A 12876-nucleotide genomic window follows, 5' to 3' on the forward strand; every position below is an offset into this window, starting at 1 on the left:
GGCTCCAGCTGAGAAGTCCGGTCAAAGGAACCTTTGGGAGAATCAGTAATGCATGTGTTCGTAAAAAGGAAAATGGGATGAAGATCAACTCTTGTTGTTGCAGAATTGCTGCTGTGAGCTTTGCTGTTCGTGATTGTTGCTGATAACTGGCTGGATTTCAGTTCACATACAAGCCGACACATTAAACTGCTCGGCTCTTCTTCTGCCCATCTGTTGATTCATTATTCAGCTCCACATAAAGGTCACCTATGCCTCTCCTCCATCACACTCTCCTTCACTTTTATTAACTCTCCGTCTGTGTGTGGAGGCTGTAACTTTAGTTTGACATTAAACTGATCGTTCATTTCCTCCTGTCAGAGCTGCTATTAAATCCTATACGCAGGTAAAAGACATAAAGGAAGACAAGAAAGGGAAATAACATGAGATATAATATTTTAAAAAATATATAATTCTAGGTAGCTGTCAGCTACTAATCCCTGAATAAAAAAAAATCCTGTTCACCATCGACCACCAAAGAATTTTAAAGGACATACAAATATCAGATACTTCATTCTGTATGTGACAGTCAGGAGGAGGAGCTGCCTGATTGCTCCTGTGCTGATTTAAAGCCTCATGAACATCTCATTAAAACCTCAGTCTGACCATTATAAGGGCATCGACAGAAAAAGACAGCTCAAGCTCTACTGACATTTAAGGAAACTTTAGCAACTTCGGGAAACCTGTCTGCTCCATTAAAACTCTCCACGAGAGAAATGATCAACTTTATTAAAACACCACAACAACTGACTTTCAGAAAACTCGACATAAACTGTTTTAGTTCTAACTGAACACAGCACACTGAGTTTCTATCAGTGTTTGTACTCTGGAAACAACAGTTGTGCTCTTCACAGGAGTCTCACACACACACACACACACACACACACACACACACACACACACACACACACACACACACACACACACACACACACAGGTCTGTGAAAACACTTCAAGAACTATACCACCTCTATTAAGTTACATTATACATGCTTCCCTTAGGCAGTATCATCAGAAGACAGCATACATTTTCACTGCTATGCAGATGACACCCAGCTCTATCTGTCCATGAATCCAGGTCTTTATGTCTTAAAGACATAAAGCCTTTCTGCTTCTTAATTCAGATCAAACTGAGGTTATTGTACTCGGCCCTGAAAATCTTAGAAATATGGTATCTAACGTCTTGATGCAGGCTCAATCATCCAGATAAGTAAATCTCCAAAAGTTGATTCTGTTCATCTGGACGTAGCGTTTTCAGTGAGAGAAACGTTTCGTCATCATCCAAGTGGCTTCTTCAGTCTCAGCTGACTGCAGGTTTCAATCTTATAAACAGTACATGTGCTTAATGACTGAAACCAGCCCACTGAAGGAACAATGAAAATACATAAACAGGGTGCAACTTTAAGACCGATTGTCTGTATGAACAACTCGGTCACCTATAACATCTCCAAGTTTCTGGCTTCGATCCTCAACCCGCTGGTGGGCAGCTCTGAACACCACATCCAGAACACCCTGGATTTTGTTGAGAAGGTGAGAGATGTCATCATGGAGGCAGATGAAACCATGGTCTCGTACAACGTTACATCTCTCTTCATTTGCATCCCAGTCACAGAAGTGTTGGAGGTAGGTCCATATGTCATTGTGAGATCACAGGATGACCCCAACCTCAGCAGCAGGTCCTGCTGCTGAGGTTGGGGTTGGGGTTGCTGCTGAGAGTGGTCCACTCTCAGCATCGACCAAGTGTGTTTGAACTGTGTCTTCATTCCACCTACTTCACATACAAGGGTCAGTTCTACAGGCAGAGACATGGGTGTGCCATGGGCTCCCCAGTTTCACCCATCGTGGCCAATTTGTACATGAAAGAAGTGGAAAAGAGGGCTTTGCTATCCTACCTTGGAACACCACCAAGCCATTGGTTCAGATATGTGGATGACACCTGGGTGAAAATCAAATCTCAGGACGTGCCACAATTCACGGGTCACATTAACTCAGTGGACCGACACATCAAAATTCACCAGGGAGGATATGAAAAGTGGCAGGTTAGCCTTCTTAGACTGTGAGCTTTCCATCAGTAATGGGGGACATCTAAAAGCTGACATGTACCGTAAACCTACACATGCGGATCAGTATCTAAGGTTTGACTCTCATCATCCACTGGAGCACAAACTGGGTGTCATCAAGAAGCTACAACACAGAGCGAACACCATCCCCACTGACACAGCAGCCAGGGCGGCAGAAGAACATCAAGAAGGCCCTGAGTAAATGTGGTTATCCCAGCTGGACTTTTGTCAAAGCTGGAAAGGCTCCTAAAGAAAGCTATTCCCCAACTCTCTGTGAATGGTCCTCATGGACATTGATCAGTGGTTGTTGATCAATGGTCATGAGAATTTGCATAATTATGATTAAGGAACCGACCTCCCAGCCCATTGTTCCCTCAGTGGGCTGGTTTCAGTCATTATTTAAATGTACTATTTACAAGATTGGGGAAACCTGCAGTCAGCTGAGACTGAAGATGTCACCTGATGATGATGAAACGTTTCTCCCACAAAACGCTACGTCCAGATGAACAGAATCAACTTTTGGAAATATGGTATCTAAGCAGATTCTTCCTCTGGATGGCATTACCTTGGCCTCCAGTAACACTGTGAGGAACCTTGGAGTCATTTTTGACCAGGACATGTCCTTCAATGCACATATTAAACAAATATGTAAGACTGCTTTCTTCCATTTGTGCAACATCTCTAAAGTTAGAAATATCCTGTCTCAGAGTGACGCTGAAAAACTAGTTCATGCATTTATTACTTCCAGGCTGGACGACTGTAATTCATTATTATCAGGATGTCCTAAAAACTCCCTGAAAAGCCTTCAGCTAATCCAAAATGCTGCAGCAAGAGTCCTGACAGGGACTAGAAAGAGAGCAGATTTCTCCTGTTTTGGCTTCCTGTTAAATCCAGAATTCAAAATCCTGCTCCTCACATACAAGGTCCTAGATAATCAGGCCCCATCTTATCTTAATGACCTTGTAGTACCATATCACCCTATTAGAGCACTTTGCTCTTGCTCTGCAGGCCTACTTGTTGTTCCTAGAGTATTTAAAAGTAGAATGGGAGACAGAGCCTTCAGTTTTCAGGCCCCTCTTCTGTGGAACCAGCTCCAGTTTGGATTCAGGAGACAGACACTATCTCTACTTTCAAGATTAGGCTTCAAACGTTCCTTTTTGCTAAAGCATATAGTTAGGGCTGGAGCAGTTGACCCTGCATCCTCCCTTAGTTATGCTGCAATAGGTGTAGGCTACTGGAGGATTCCCATGATGCACTGGGTGTTTCTTCTTTCTTCACACTTATTAATCCCCAGCTCTCTTCCACAGCATGTCTTTAGATATGTCCCAATTCCTCGGCCGCATCATTTGGAGGCCGCATTTGAAGGCCGATTACGTCACAACCAGGAAATGAAGGGTGCTCCAAATGCGTCCTTTATTTCCCCAGATTTGAAGGATGGGTCGGGTGTATTGTTCGTGGTCCACCATATCCCAGAATTCCTAGCGCGGCCCCGCCAATTCCAGTTTCCAAATATGGCAGAAGCAACTTACTCTTATTACTCTTTGAAATACTTTATTAATTCAATTATTATTTATAATATTTGTATAATAATATAAAATACTTTTCAAATGCGGCAATGGAGTATATCTGCTCGGTTTATCAAGACATCACATATTTGTAAAAGTGCTCTGATGTGTTTGGAGACGTCTGTTACCCACCAGCTCGATAGCTAGCCGGGAGCTCGAGGGTCACTGAAGCCGGCGAGTGCAGCGGACTCCCGGCACATCATTTCAGATCCCCATGGTCTTCACTACTTAGGTTAAACATGATATATAAGTCACTATGATAACTTATAAATGTAAATTTTTGGCTTTTTTCAATGTTTCATTTGTTCCTGAGTAAATCGGTTTGGCTGAGATTAAAGTTTTAGTTTTCACACAGTTGAATAAACGTCAACCTGATTAAACAGAAGTGTGAGATGGTCGAGAGTTTACTCCTGTTATATTTATAGTGTCCTGTTATATTTTAAATAACAAGGAGCAGACAGCCGAGTTTATTAAACTCCACCGAGACAGCGGTGACGCAAAACTGAAGGCTCGACCGTCCAATTTCACAGCCAATTTCACCGGCCTTCAGAGAACCCGGCCTATGTGGGCCGGGTCCTCTGAAGGCCGGCTTAGGAATTGGGACATGTCTTTATCCTGTCTGCAGATGGCCCCGCCCCTCCCTGAGCCCGGTTTTGAGGTTTCTTCCAGTTAAGTTTTTCCTCCTTACTGTCACCAAATGCTTGCTCAAAGGTCAACGTCTGATTGTTAGTGTTTTCTCTGTATAACAGGATCTTTCATTGGGACAACTGCTGTGATTTGTTGCTGTATAAATAAAATTGAACTGAACTGAAGTGAAAGTATTGTGACTCTAGAGTAAACTTTCTTTTCCAGCAGAAGAGCCTGTATGTGGTTTACACACACACTGGGCTGCACCTGAATGCAGCACGGTTAGTTTTTAAGACGGCGTGTGTCCCTAGGGACGCTGGAAACAATAGTTGTGTTTTTCATAGGAGTCCAGTTCAGGACAGAAGTCATATATCAACACACACACACACACACACACAGTTTCTGACACACATCTGAAGGTGTGGAGGGTGAAACTGCAGTGTTGTCACATTTCCTGCTGGACAGGAAACTAATGGAGGACAGGAAGGCGCACAGACACAAACACACTGTTTTTAATTCGCCTCTGAAAGGAAGAGAAGAAGAACAAATTGGATAATTTCTGCCTCGTTCTTTCAGTTCTCCTCCCCCCCACATCTGTCTCTTTCTTTATGTCCTTTCTTCTCCTCTCTGTCGTTGACGTTCCATCTCCAATCACATTTCTCCACGCTCGAGTCGCAGGACTTGTTGTGTGTATGTGTGAGACAGTAATCTGATTACAGCTGCAGGTCGCCGCCGGCAACACCTTTTGTCCTGTGATGCGCGTATCCTACATACGTGTGTGTTTGAATTTGTGTGTGTGTGCCTGAAGGCCAACACACACTCTGGTGTCAGAGACAAAGTTAAATATAAACACGCAGACCTTAAATCGTATCTCGGAGCAGCATCTGTTCAATCTGATGGATTTCACATCAGACATCATGTCGATTAACACAGCGCAAATCACACACACACACGCCTCGCCCCTACACAAAAGGAAAAACAGATCTCGCTTCAGCTGAAAAGATCCATTTTCCTCCTTTCAGCTTCCTCTTTCTTCGCCCCCACTCAAACACAAGAGTCACGTTCGAGTGACTGATCTGCAGCGTTCGCAGCGCTCTCTCGCTGCTTGCACAGAAAACACGGCCACTCGCTGAAGTGGCGACGAGCATGTGCAGGTGCTTCCGTGAGATTCTTTTCAGACATCTAGCAAACCAAAGAAAGCTGAAGTGGAGCTGGAACTGCTCTTGCTGAGCAAACGCAGGCAGGAATAAACAGCTGACATACACCTCCAACAGCTTCACTGGGTTTCATCCACCCAGTCGTCACACAGCAGTGGCAGCACGATTGCCTCACAGTTTAATTCCACCATCAGGTCTTTCTGTGTGGAGTTTGCACGTTCCTCCTGTGTTTGCGTGGGTTCTCTCCCAGTCGTTGTCTGTCTCTATGTGCTAGCCCTGCGACAGACGGGGGCCTGTCCAGGTCCTACCCTGGGGCTGAATAGGCTCCCGTCGCGCCCCTACATGGAGGGTTGGTGACGTCGGGCTGCTGTCTGGTGGTTAGCTACAGAGGTGGGGTGAGGTTAAACTGTTCTCACTTAATGCTGAGGGTTCCTGATGGGTGGAGAGAAACGCCGTCATATGGACCAAACTCCATCCAAAGAAGGTCTGAGAGGATACACTCACAGCTCGAAACCGACATTCATGTTTGGATGACTTCAAATCGCAACAACAGTCGCTTTGTAGTGTAAGGAAGACCCTACACTGATCCTCGGCTTCATGGCTCAGATATGTGGAGTCAGCGAGCGTACGAGCTGCACTTACACTAACTGCAGAACCAAAAGCCACGCCCACTGCCAAAGCCTACTCCACGCTCGTTAACACAAGCAGTACATCAGTAGATACGCACAAGCGTCGAGGCCACCAGCTACCCAGCATGCAACACTTTGTGTGTCTCTGCACGCGGGGCTGCTGCAGTATCACGGAAAGACTCACTGTGATTATTTCACAATGACACTTTTGTGTTTTTCATCTTTTTTTTAGCAAATTATTCAGAATTAAAATGAGTAAAAATCATTATTTATACAGCACCAAATCACAACAGCAGTCGCCTCGAGGCGCTTTATATTGTACAGTAGATCGTACAATAATAGATACAGAGAAAAACCCAACAATCATATGACCCCCTATGAGCAAGCACTTTGGCGACAGTGGGAAGGAAAAACTCCCTTTTAACAGGAAGAAACCTCCGGCAGAACCAGGCTCAGGGAGGGGCGGGGCCATCTGCTGTGATTGGTTGCGGTGAGAGAAGGAAGACAGGATAAAGACATGCTGTGGAAGAGAGACAGAGGTTAATAACAGATATGATTCAATGCAGAGAGGTCTGTTAAAACACAGTGTCCTCATTATCATAGAGACTCCGTGAGGTGAGATCTCGCGTGGAGTTCCACACTGAGCGAAATGAGCAGTTATTTCATGGTTCTTCCATTTGCGAGTTATCGCACCACCTATTGTCATCTTTGTCCTGTCATCTGTAGCCCATTCCAGCCTTGTGTAGGTCCAGTCTCGTCCCTGACATCCTTGGAAAGCTGTTTAGTCTTGGTCATGGTGCAGAGTTTGAATCTGGACATACTGATTGCTTCTATGGACAGCTGTCTTTCATACAGCTAACGAGTTGAGAAGGCTCCCGGTGTCAGCTCCTTACCTGTATGAAACACACCTGGGAGCCAGAAATCTGCTGATTGATGGGCACAGTCTCTATGGAGATAGGTTTTTGGGGGGGTAGCAGGAGGAGAGAAGCTGCAGAGAGGCGTGTAAGACTGCAGCTCTGCTTCCTGGTCCCAACTCTGGATAGTCATATTTTGGGGGGTTTAATAAATTTGTCCATATTTCTAGAAATGAGAGCTGCTCCATCCAAAGTGGGATGGATGCCGTCTCTCCTAACAAGACCAGGTTTCCTCCAGAAGGTTTGCCAATTATCTATGAAGCCCACATCATTTCTGGGACACCACTCAGACAGCCAGCAATTTAAGGAGAACATGCGGCTAAACATGTCACTCCTGGTCTGATTGGGGAGGGGACCAGAGAAAACTACAGAGTCCGACATCGTTTTGGCAAAGTTACACACCGATTCGATATTGATTTTAGTGACCTCCGATTGGCGTAACCGGGTGTCATTAGATTAAGCAAATATACCTGCCAGTCTCTCCATTACAGCTCACCTTAGTGTCTCCACCTTCAGGTCACTGCTCTTGGCCTGTGGTCATGTGACAAGCAGGTGTTCATTATCAGCGGCAGAGCCTTCCTGTCTGAGACGCCGTCTCACACACTGCTTCCTGTCTGTTTGTAGTGTGTGTGTGAGACTGACACATTAGCTGATAATCCCTGGGTAATCCTCTGTGTTCGAAGTGGGCTCTGATTAGCCCCGCCCGCTGATTGTTAATTAACCAAATCCCTCGCTAAAGCCCGATGACAGAGCCCACTCAGCTGTTGACATGACGACTGTTACTGCAGATACCGCCTCCCTCTGGGCAGCAGTGAGTGTGTGTGTGTGAGACAGTGAGTGTTTTTTAATTTCAGGACAAGTCTTAATTTCCTGTTAGTGATGTGAGCAGTTTGTCGCCTGACTTCCTGCTTCAGAGCGGTACACGTCGGCGCTTTAATCTTTAACAGCAACGTCATGAAATGTTCATGGAGTGGGAGATTGATGCTGCTGAATATTTGAACAGGTACGTTACCTGACCGGGGCCCCACGGCTCTGAGCGGGCTTCAGCAGGACGGTGACGGTGGAGTCGGTCTGATTCAGAGGAGACTCCTGATCGTACGCCGGCATCAGAGGAGCTGAAGAGGAGGAGGAGTTACAACATGTTCAGCTCATTCCCTCCTGATTTACCTTCACACTGAAGCAAAGAGTGGAAATGACTCAAAGGCCTGGCAAGGAGCAGAACCACACCCGAGCGCACAGGACACAGTGGAATCAGCTGATTCCTTCCAGCTCGACTGTTTGTGTCGGGAAAACCCGAGTCCGGTCTGCCTGTTTACTCTCACCCGCCTGAACACTGTGACTGAAAGCTCCGTGGGATTAAACACACGACTGGCTTTTCAAAATAAAATGTCAGTAAGAGCCAGTGAGAAGCACTATTGAGTTAACCCTTTCTCACCCAGCCCAACTTGTTTTGTAGTTTTGGCTGTAAAATGACATCTTTCAGGAAACATTTGAATTTTCTCTCTACTCCAGAGTTATGGTCATGTGACGCATGTGTGGTAAAATCTAGGCAGAGCATATTTCTCTGTCCGTGTTGAGACAGCAGAAACTTGTGAACGCTTTGTGCTACTGTGATACACAAAATAAGCTCACCTTGTCTTCCTTCATTGCAGTCATTTAAAGTAAAAACAACAATCTGAGCTCTTAGTTTGACAGTCCTACCTGAGATCTTGGTGGTAAACTGGGTGATAACAGGGGGCCCAAAGCCTTTAACAGTGGAGGCTCTTATTGTGAAGGAGTAGGTGGAGCCTGGGTAGAGGCCGGTGAACATGTGGCTTGTCTCATTGGCCGGTTTCAACACCCTGCCGCTCTGATTGGACAGGTCAAACTCCGTGTCGAAGGAGCTCAAGGCTTTGTAGGATATCTGGGGAGAAGACAGACATCGGGACCCAGATGACTCATGGGGTCTGACTGGGAGACTGCAAAGCCTGCTGGGAGTTGTATGCATTTACCTCATACTGCCGGATCAAGCCGTAGGTCTGCAGCGGTTCCCTCCAGCTCAGGCTGATCTGCTGCTCGTAGCTGCTGCCGAGGATCGAGTCCACGGGGACTGCCCCGGGAACTGAAACCAAAATGTCACCATAGGTTACCATCGGAGGACAAAGCAGTAGACTCTACTGTGTTTCTACTGTGAAACTGTTGTGACTCTACTGTGATTCTCCTTTGATTCTACTATATCTCTACTGTGACTCTGCTGTGATTCCACTGTGACTCAAGGGAGTTTTACCATCCTCGTCTGTCAGCACCAGAAGCTCCTCGCTCTCCTTGCGTCCTTCGGGGTTGCTCAGGATGAGTCTCAGGCTGACGTTGGTGAAGGGTGGAAGGTTGCGTACAGTGTGCTTCGGCATGGTGCTCCTTGTGTCATACACCTCCTCCTCCCGCACCTCCTCCTTCGCTGGCTCCCTGCAGGAGAAACAGCAGGTGCTTGGAAAGAAAGCAGCTAGACTTTAAGTTTCATCTGAGAAGCTTCTTCAGTTCTAAACCAAATAGTTGAGTGGTATTCATCTATTTATCAAGTTGTCCCTTATGAGGGACCCACTACTGATCATGTGACTCATCACATTAGCCAGTGGGTGAAAAAAGGCGTGGGTCATTATCAGCAGAGGTTTCAGGTGAACCCACTGTGAGATCTTGCCCCACTCCATCATGTGACTTATTAAGATCAACGGCCCAGGATGTGAGTGGGTGTTTAGGCATCTGGGAAGGATTGTAGATGGCAGACATTTGTGTCGTAAGCCCCGCCCTCTGTTCACAGTGGACATAGATGCTTCTTTCACTCGTCTCTCAAACCATCTGTCTTGTCTGTCCAACATGTGGACACCGGCATACTCGAAAGAGTGACCTTTGGTAACACCTGACACCTCAGCTGATAATGACCCACACCTTGGCTCATGTGGTGAGTCACATGATCAATAGAGGTTCAATGACCCTCATAAGGGACACCCCCACTAGGGTTTAAATACCTGGGACTCTCCACCATTTGGTTTAGAACTGAAGAAGCTTCTCGGAAGAAATGAAACTTAAAGAAGTACAGTTTCCTTCTTTCCTAGCACCTCAGAGCCCCTCCTACCTTCACCTGTTCACCACGCCCTCCATCCAGCTGTGGTCCAACTCTCTATCTCTAATTTCTGCTGGACCCTCCTTCTCTTTTTGTATGATTACTCTCTTCTGCCAATCATTGGCCCCTCCCTCTCACTTCATTTGGTTCATTCCTATCTCTACCATTGGGACCTCCCTCTCTTCACCTGTTGGCCCCTCCCTCTTGCTTCCTGTGTGTACCTGCTCAGGGCCCCTGCAGGTCTGTAGCGGTACTGCACAGTCAGGTTGTAGCTGTAGCAGCGTGTCACGTTGTATCCGAATGGTTCCCAGCGAACCGCCACCTGTTTGGACTGGATGTCAACGACTTCAAGACGCCGCGGGCCGTTCATCGGATCTGAAACCAACACGGAGACCACACAAACAGGAACATGTGATGAGGATAATGAATTGAGACACACCTGTGCTCACCTGTAGCCCTTCTTATCCTCTCCACAATGATGAAAGTAAACTGAAGCTCCTGCCCTGTTGCTGCTGTTCTTAACTTCTGATGGATGTAAACATGTTTTCTTTGACGGAGGATTTGGGTGTTTGTCCTTAAACTGCAGGAAGCAGTGTGAACGTCACGTTGTCACGTCTCTAAAATCCTCTATGTGTGTAAAGTGAAAACAGAGCTGGCAAAGGGCTCAGCTCCGCTCTGCTGCCAACTGTCGCCAAACCGGCGCCTCGCTCTGGGGTCAGTCGGTGCTCAGCCAATCAGAGTTGCTAGGACCTGACCAGGTGACCTCCATCTGAGTTTCTTCATCGCTCAGCATTTTTATCGGCACGCCTCGTCTCCATCGGCTGACCTTCCTGTTGGTGTTAATGACTGAAGCAGCATGTGTACGTGTTGTATGACTGATAATCAAATGCAACAGAACAGCTCACTGCATGCACACCAAATCACAAACATAACTATGCTTCTTACCAAAGCACGACTGCAAATTCTGACATGCATCTACATGTCCGTAGGAAAAACACCTCGTTACAGTCTGCTTCACTTATAGCTGGGCTTTGCTTTTCCTCACTTCTAATATGAAGTAATCCAGCCAGTGAGACGATGTGAGGAAAATAAGATGTGCCATCTCTTCCTCAAACCTCTGTTTGTTTCTTTTTGTTGTCCATCACACACGTCCATCTGTTTTCTTACGGACATGCTGATGGATGTTAGGACTCCCAGTTATGCTTCGGTAAGAAACAGTTATGTTTGTGGTGTGAATATTTCGAGCTGTTGAAAGAAAGATGATTACACTGCATAAAATAGCTGACACTCAGCACATTCGACCAGACGAGGAAAAATCCAGCCGGTTGGTCTGGTGACTCAAACCGGCTCTCCTCCTCCTCCACAGTCCTCGTTTATAACGTGCTTTACAAACATCAACATCACAGCTAACAGCTGGATTTTACCGTTTCAGTGCAGCTAGCCAAACAGTGAACAGCCACTTCCTGCCACAGACACAGACAGTAAAGTGGACAGTCTGTCCTGGTTCAACATGAACTCACTGCTGCAGCACTAAAGTGATCCTCTCACACTCATGTTTAGTTTAAGTGCCCTTAATTTCCTCTGAGGTATCCATCCTGTCAGTAGTTAGCTAACATAAAGTAATGCGAGTCTGTTAGCACCAACCAACCAATCACATGACGTGACATCCCATACTGACAGAAGATGGCGCTGAACACGACCCGACATCACAGACAGACTTAGGTCCAGGCTCAGTGAGGTATATTAGCCTTTATGTGTAAAGAGTTTCATTTCCACGTTAATGAGTGAAATTCTGGGATTTTATCAGCAGGTATCTGTGCCTGTGTGATGCTCCCCTACAATATGATGATCAGCTGATAATTCAGCACTCCACACAAACATGGAAACAGAAACAGATGATTAGCAGGGATTGTGTTTCCCAGTCACCCTGCATGTTTCCTGTTTATCACGTGTGTCTCCAAACAGGCAGAAACATATAAAACCAGTGGCTGTTAACTAAACCCGAACCTTGCAGCATCACCAACATCCAGCTAGATAGAAGCCTGAGGAGTGGACCAATGGGTATCCAGCACTGCAGACTCCACCCTGACGCTTCACTGAGGACGGAAACAGACTTCAACTCAAACTTTATTAACACACAGCATGAACACAGATGGAACCATCTGGGAACCATTACAGCCTGTCCAGTCTGGGCTCCTCAGAGCCACACAGAGCCCCCCCCCTCCCCCCTCTGAGCCTCCAGCAGAGATTTTAACCAACACTGGAAAAAACCCGAGCTCCCTCTGAGACACAGAGAGGGAGATTAAAGGAGGCTTCGAATTGAGCGCGCTCACACGCACATACACATACACGCACGCGCGCGCACACACACAAACACACACACACACACACACAGTCTTTCTAGTGGCCAATCTAAGTGCTTTATTTCAAGATGACAGACAGCGATCCACTCAGAGGGGGAATGATAGATGAGAGCAGGAAAGAGCAATTTCTCCTGACAAACCCCTGTGTGTGTGTGTGTGTGTGTGTGTGTGTGTGTGTGTGTGTGTGTGTGTGTGTGTGTGTGTGTGTGTGTGTGTGTGTTTTCAGGTATTTTCTGCAGCTGGTGAACAATACCTTTCCTGTTCTTTGTTGTCGTTTGTGGTTGTGTGTGTGTGTGTGTGTGTGTGGGGCACAATAACAGGAAAGAAGTTTTCTGTGCAGCCGCAATCGACCACACACACACACACACATACACACATACACACACACTGCAGGCTTTTAGCTGAACACAATAGAGGCACTTGTGAGT

At 46.4% G+C, this 12876-nt stretch overlaps 1 protein-coding gene across 2 annotated transcripts in view; it reads right to left on the bottom strand.

Moving 5' to 3' along the window:
• Positions 1–12282, bottom strand: part of LOC120716353 (receptor-type tyrosine-protein phosphatase mu-like) — a 40847-nt gene extending 28565 nt beyond the window's left edge. Inside the window, exons 1-6 of one of the 2 annotated variants that reach the window (XM_040003878.1) lie at positions 10535–12282; positions 10307–10460; positions 9255–9430; positions 8980–9089; positions 8690–8891; positions 8001–8103 (exon numbers count right to left, since the gene is read on the bottom strand). In XM_040003878.1, coding sequence (XP_039859812.1) covers positions 8001–8103; positions 8690–8891; positions 8980–9089; positions 9255–9430; positions 10307–10455 — 740 coding nt within the window. In that variant the 5' untranslated portion in view covers positions 10456–10460; positions 10535–12282. Of the gene's footprint in view, positions 1–8000; positions 8104–8689; positions 8892–8979; positions 9090–9254; positions 9431–10306 lie in introns of both variants that reach the window. The other variant, XM_040003879.1, reaches the window with a different exon arrangement.
• Positions 12283–12876: the final 594 nt, after the last annotated feature.

Source organism: Simochromis diagramma, unplaced genomic scaffold, assembly GCF_900408965.1.
Source record: "Simochromis diagramma unplaced genomic scaffold, fSimDia1.1 OVJJ01000367.1, whole genome shotgun sequence".
NCBI classification, from domain to species: Eukaryota; Metazoa; Chordata; class Actinopteri; order Cichliformes; family Cichlidae; genus Simochromis; species Simochromis diagramma.